The 6,702-nt window shown below is 38.2% G+C and overlaps 1 protein-coding gene and 1 long non-coding RNA gene across 2 annotated transcripts in view; one reads left to right on the top strand and one right to left on the bottom strand.

Moving 5' to 3' along the window:
* Positions 1–4,405, top strand: part of LOC109588224 (uncharacterized) — an 8,414-nt gene extending 4,009 nt beyond the window's left edge. The window contains exons 3-9 of the mRNA XM_020004403.1: positions 494–1,264; positions 1,316–1,943; positions 2,080–2,825; positions 2,983–3,415; positions 3,464–3,572; positions 3,637–3,795; positions 4,137–4,405. Of these exons, the coding sequence (XP_019859962.1) occupies positions 494–1,264; positions 1,316–1,943; positions 2,080–2,825; positions 2,983–3,415; positions 3,464–3,572; positions 3,637–3,795; positions 4,137–4,325 (3,035 nt within the window). The 3' untranslated portion in view covers positions 4,326–4,405. The remainder of the gene's footprint in view (positions 1–493; positions 1,265–1,315; positions 1,944–2,079; positions 2,826–2,982; positions 3,416–3,463; positions 3,573–3,636; positions 3,796–4,136) is intronic.
* A 452-nt stretch (positions 4,406–4,857) lies between these two features.
* LOC109588225 (uncharacterized) lies at positions 4,858–5,975 on the bottom strand. The gene is made up of 2 exons (XR_002188029.1): positions 5,933–5,975; positions 4,858–5,491 (listed from the first exon to the last, which is right to left on the bottom strand). It is a non-coding gene; the product is annotated as an uncharacterized LOC109588225 (long non-coding RNA).
* Positions 5,976–6,702: the final 727 nt, after the last annotated feature.

The raw sequence follows: 6,702 nt of genomic DNA, 5'->3' as shown, positions 1-6,702 counted from the left end.
TTCCTATATGCTCACTCCAACCCCCCCTGGGCCCATTTGTATATCAACCCCCCGGTCATTTACCCTCAGTACTGCTATTTACTCTCTTTTCTAATCTCTGCTTCTTTCTATTAATGTGTACTGTAAATTTCTGAAATAAATAAATAAATAAATAAATAAATAAATAAATAAATACCCCCTGCTTCATCACGGCGTAGAATTGAAGAGTCACATTCAGAATATTTCCGTATTTTCATTGAGTTTGAGTAGTTATTGCTAGTTATTTTTGAATAACTACTCAAAAATACTGAAAATAACTGGAATGTGACTCTTCAATTCTACACCGTGATGAAGCAGGGGGTATATGCACAGTAGGACACTCTCTTCTATTATTATCTACTCTTGGTTACGCTATACATGTATATAATTAAATGGGTGTGACTTAAATAAATGAATTTATTGGGTGTGGTTTAGTAAAACAATTCCCGTAATATATAATTTAATTTTAATTTAGATAAAGGTGCCATGTCAACATTGAAACAGGTTCTAGCTAGCGAAGGAACCCATTCGGACATTTACCTCCTAATGGTGGGCAAAACGGGACAGGGAAAGTCAACCCTGATCAACAGCTTGATTGAATTAGGAGAAGATATTGCTCAAGAAGGAGCAGAGACTGACATGTGTACAAGATCAACCCACTCTTATGTCCACCCGGAGCTGTTACCAGATGTCAAGGTGAGGATCGTCGATTCGCCTGGTCTACAAGATATCCATGTTAACGAGCAGCTGTACATAGAAGACATGAAGGTTCAGTGTCAGGAAGTTAGTTTAGTTCTGTACTGCATGAAGATGACCAACCATAGGCTGGCTTATGATGACACATTGGCTCTGCACAGGCTCCATCAAGCGTTTGGTCCTACCTTTTGGAAGAGAGTTGTATTCGTCCTCACTTTTGCTAACAATGAGAGATGCGAACAGAAGGACAGTCGTGATGAAGACGGTCCAGAGCCTCCGTTTACCGACCAGGATGCATGGGCAGAGTTAATAAGGAAGAGGTTTATTCACAGGGTGCAGCTGAGATCTGATGACATCAACGCTTTTTTGAAACGGAATTGTGAAACGGATGAATATGCTCATTTCGTACCAGCTGGCCATTATAAGCCAAATTTTTATAATCCCAACCCGTTGAAGTTACCTGATAGAGACAACTGGCTGCATAATTTGATGAAATCCGTTCACTCGCAAATCAAAAAACACAACTTTAGCAGGCTGAACTTGAACGACAGTAAGTGCCACCTATTTATTTATTTATTTTAATTATTTATTTATTTTATAGAGATTCATTTGGCCTTCATTGTTGATAATCATGGTGAAGTTAAAGTTGAAGAGGACGGGGCTAAAACAATCAACGATGATGCTAAAGAGTTCATAAAAACCCTTGAAAACCTTGGGTTTTGTACCCTCTACTTTAACACACTCAGCTCCCAATCTGTCAGTACTTTACTTGAGATGCTTCTCCACATCAATGCCTCTCAACTGGCCACATTCGCTTTCGTTCTCCTTTCTAAAGGGAAGACTAGGCAGCTTTATGATTGCAACAATGAAATAATATACACTGACAATATTTTTGAGTACTTCCGTGACGATCAGTCCCACCTTGCTTTAGTACCAAAGATATTTTACTTCAGTTTAGCTCACATCAAAGAGCCGAGCGAGAGACTTCAGTTTTCGTCAGTTCTTCCTAAAAACTCTATCGCACTCATAACGTCAGTTGATCAGAACAGCAGTAGCGTAGTCCTCAAGACTGTTAGCAGTAAACTCACTCATGAGGCCAGCATACAGCAGTGCTGCTCTGAGATCCACAAGGATTGCAACAGGAAACATGACAAGGTTTTTTGTGTATACATCGATAATTTTACCGAAAAGTTTGTCCTGCCCGCACGCTATGTACCTTTCCACTCAAGGTTAGCTGAGCTCTCTGTTTCTTATTTTGAATATACATTTGTATTTGCACGTAGCTGCATGTACATGTACATGCAATTTGCTTGTTTTCTCCTAATTAAATTATATGCATTTTTTAATTTCTTATTTAATTTCTAGAGCAGAGAAAGAGTACTACAAGAAGCAGCTGGAGTTATACCGCTCAATGTGGTACCCCATTCGCTGTAAGACCATCAGCGTCCTCTCAGATAACAAAGAAGCAGTACTCTCCATCGTCCGCCATGAGAGGATAGCTAGGATAGCAGCTTCCTCCGCTAGTATAGTCCTCGGGGGCGGTATGGTAGTCGCTGGTCTTGCTCTCCTCCCGTTCACATTTGGTGTGTCAATAGGTCTATCGGTCGCTGGGGGTGTGGTCGGAGCTACTGCCTCACTAGGAGGGATTGGAGCTTTTATTGCTTCAAAAATTCTATCAAATAAGAGACTCAAGTTGGCCCAGGAGCACATCAGCCTTGATCAGCAGCTGAGCATTAGTATCAATAACGTTGCCGCTAAGTATAATGAAGCCATGAAGAAATGTGTTGAGTCGGCTCTTGATGGAGGCGAATTGGCGGGAAATGTAGCAGCTGGTGGAGCCGGTCTTGCTAGTCTGGGGCGGGTTGGTATGGGTATCGCTATTGGAATAGAATCAGCTGCTGAGGTAGGAGCTATTGCTTTACGTACTGGAGCCCGTACACTAGGCGTGGTCCTGGCTGGGGCCTCATTAGCAGTGACTGTTCCCATTGATCTAGGGTTTATTGTGTATCATAGTTATCACATACACAAGTCTTCAAAAGACAAGACTGGGAAAGCTGACAGCAATAAGGTAGTTCAATGGCTCATTAAACAAACTGAAGACATGCTTAAAGGTAAGCTATGTTAGTAATAGGTTTTGGCGGGTTTTGAGCAGCTGCTATAAAGAAAGACTGTAGACAAACTTGTAATTAAAGCATTATGAACTATCCTGTAATATCTTGTGTATAGTACATTTAGATTGTACAGTTATTCATTTATTTCTGTTTGCAGACACCTGTGGTACTATTGAGCTGAAGCAGCACTCAATAGAAGGAGGGATGACGTCCACACTTGAAAACACAGACTGCGGCTATAAGATGATTATACCAGTTGCCACTGAAGAGGAATCCTCCATTAATGTCCGCACTATATTCTCAGGTCCCTTTGTCCTACCTGATGGCTACACTATTGTCAGTGCTATATACGATATTTCGCTACCCGAACAGCTGTCTAAACCTGTCACTGTCAAGCTGGAGCATTGTGTTGATCTTAATGATGAGATTACGGCCAGTAAGATGTGCTTTGCCACTGCAGCCATTGATTTGGAGAAGAAGGTTTTTGTTTTTGATTGCGTTGAAAAAGGGAGTTTCCCCAGAGGAGAGACGTATGCTTCGCTGGATATCAACGACAGCTGTCTCTTGTGTGTCTTGTATAGTGGATCAACGTTAGTTTAATTAATTAATTATTTATTTATTTATTATTATTAATGTAGGAGGGATACATCTATGAAGTATGCTGGTCAGTGCTCTTATGTCCGAGACTATAAAAACTCCTGGACTATGAGTATACTCTTCACAAAGCATTTAAGTGCACACTATAAGGTTGGGCTTTTTTAAAATAATGTATTTTATATTTTTACTAATAATCTTTATTTTTTATTTGTAGTATACACAGTCTGAGACAGTTGGCACCATTGAGTCACACCCATTTTTATTTACGACAAGGAAAGGTGATGGAGAGCTGTTGATGGAACTCAATAAGTTTAAGAGCCAAATGGACCTCAAAGGTTGGAAGGTAGCGCCTCTCACTCCAATACCTGATGTTGTAAGTATTTCTAACTAAGGGTTTAAAGTTACTCCAAAGTTGGGCCAAATAGTACATTTGAAAAGGGAACAGAGCCCTCAAAAATTTTATTATAAAAAAGGGTAGAAATAAACATAATGGTCTCAGGCCAAATTTTGCCAAAAATGAAAAGTAGAAAAGTCTCAATTTTTATAACATTCCCTGATGCATATACATGTTCTTATGTTGTGTAGAAAGTTTGAGCTGATTCCGATCAAAATTGGATTTTTTATGAACTAATTTTAATGAAGAAAGCTTCATTATCTATTACTAATAGTATTATTGTTATTAATGTTGTTGTTATTATTATTTTTTTTTTACAGATATTAAAGTCTCAGATTGATTGTGTGGAGTTGCAGCAGGAGTTTGGGAAGCTTCAGTGCAGAATAATTCCGTCGATTGAGTTTTCAGTTTATGTATATGACGAAGACACTGCGACAGACGAAATTGACAAGTACCTTGACATTGGAGGAACCACTTCTGACATATTCATCAAAAGACAAAGAGAATGAAAATAACTTAAAATGAACTGCTGTTTTTTTACTGAATGCTGATACCACTTTTTTAGTTTAGAAAATACTTTTTTAGCTCGTTTTTAGTTTATGATTAAGTAGGTGTGGATAAGTTAATTAACTTTTAGTAAAAATTAATTAATTTTTAATAGTTAATTGTATTTTTTGAAGACTTTATGTACTCTTACTATAACTAACAGTACAAAAATAATGTTAAATACAAAATGCACGTACATAAAAATACAAAAACTTTACGTGTACGATGAAGATGCTGCGACAGACGAAATTGACAAGTACCTTGACATTGGAGGAACCACTTCTAACATTTTTATCAAGAGACAAAGAGAATGAGAAATGAATGAAAATGAATTAAAATGAACTGCTACTTTTGTACTGAATACTGATACACTTTTTGATACAATATTTTTCTGCCTCTTGCCGTAAAATGTAACCATTAATTTTAAGACAGTAAATGTTAATTATGATTAAGTAAAGTTCATAACAATTAATTTGACTTTTCATAACAATTAAATAACTTCCAATAGTTAACTTTTGAAGACTTGACGTACGGTGAACTCTTGCTAATACTAACAGTACAAAAATAAACAATGTTAAATTCAATAGCATTAATAGAAGCATGTACACGTACATGAGGGAACTAAGACTATAAGTGTTACTATTAATCACATTATCCTCTTGGCAGTACATCATCAAGATCAGCTAACACATAAGTATACACCGCCCACACAGCAGAGCAGAGGTTCATCTCCTGAGGATCAAGTACATCCATAGTGTCTCCATTATATACTGACTGCTGATAGAGGAGAGTTAGGAGAAAAGGGAGCCATCACTGGATAATTAGTACCACAAGTGCAGTCTCCTTGTTCTAACTTTAAACTTGGAGGATGGGGTTGTTGGATGTTGTGAGGTCCATCCATTTTAATTAGCGTGGGTGGTACTGCATCATACATGTACCCTCCCTCTCTCCCTGTCCCCATGTGTAGAGTAGGAGACGCTGCATAGTTTGGTGGTACTGGCGAGATAAAGTCTTCCGGTGGGTATCTGAAGTGAGTGTAGTAAGGTTCTCTTAGAGGATAGGGGGAGGGAGAGGAGAGAGGGGGAGACAGAAAAGTTGGACTACATGCATCTCTTGGAGATGTTGTTACCTGCACAACAAACAAATAAATTAATAAATAGATGAGTAATAAAGTACAATGTGAGAGTATCTGTGCAAACTGCAACTTAGTGGATCATAATAATCTTAAATGCAGCCCCATAAAGTGACATATGCACCTCTTGATGTATCAGTTTGCACTATTCTTAAAGGATCATTCTTGTGAAATTGATAGTATCAATAGCCTCAACTTTGGCTATAGAGCTAGGCTGGTTGCTAATACAAACTTAAAACCATACAACTGCAGCCACCACTAACTACACACAGCACCAATTTTTGCAAATTCGACAACTTTTAACTTAATTAACTCATTAATTTGTGCATCAAATTTTGAGGACTATAAATTTGTGTGATTCTTCAAATTCTCAAAATTCTAGCTACTGTATATACATGGTAGTATTATAATGTTCATAATAGTGCATGGCGAACTAACCTGTGTGGTGTTGCTAGTCTCTGATATTGAGTATGACTGTATATGGTAGTACTTGATGGCATGTAAGGAGAGCAAGGAGGAGTCTCTGATACGTAAACAGGAGAAGTGGGAGAGGAGGAGATGACCAGTGGGCTAGGAAACTGGAAACATGTTGATGTGACAAGACCTGTTGGAATTGTGCTATCACAGCCAACACTTGTCATGGTGCACTAAAATAGCATTTTGACTACATTTTTGCGTATTTTAAAGTATCAAATTCTTACGTTTTCAACAATGATTAATATAAAATGAGTGTTTTGTTATTGCCTACTACTGTACTCATTTTTTGTACATGTGCTGCTGTGCAATGTATTGTAAAATGTAAATGACTACAAGGTGGTTAAATTTTATTACTAGGCTAGGTGAACAAAATAATAATGAATATCATTATCAATAAAAATTGATGGGGGTCCCAGGCCACTGTACACAGCCAAGAATTATCATGCTGATACAGTAGTACTGCCCAAAGTCAATGAATCAGATCTGATAGGCTATGAGGACTGTATCACTTCAGTAATCAGACCTGATTCATTGACTTTGGGTAGTACTACTGTATCAGCATGATAATTCTTGCGGCCCCCCCTCAGGCTCAGATACGCCCCCGTGGCTAAGTTGGGATCTGTCTTTGGATTTGTGAACTGCTGTAAACTGCCATTAACTGCTGAAAGCTAAGCCTTGAGCTCTTGTTATCAGCTGCTGCAGTTTAAAGACAGAGGCAGGTTATTCTCTCT

This window comes from Amphimedon queenslandica, unplaced genomic scaffold, assembly GCF_000090795.2.
Source record: "Amphimedon queenslandica unplaced genomic scaffold, v1.1 AMPQUscaffold_12225, whole genome shotgun sequence".
NCBI classification, from domain to species: Eukaryota; Metazoa; Porifera; class Demospongiae; order Haplosclerida; family Niphatidae; genus Amphimedon; species Amphimedon queenslandica.
Note: the sequence above shows the minus strand (reverse complement) of the source record. Positions and strands in the feature narration are given on the sequence as shown.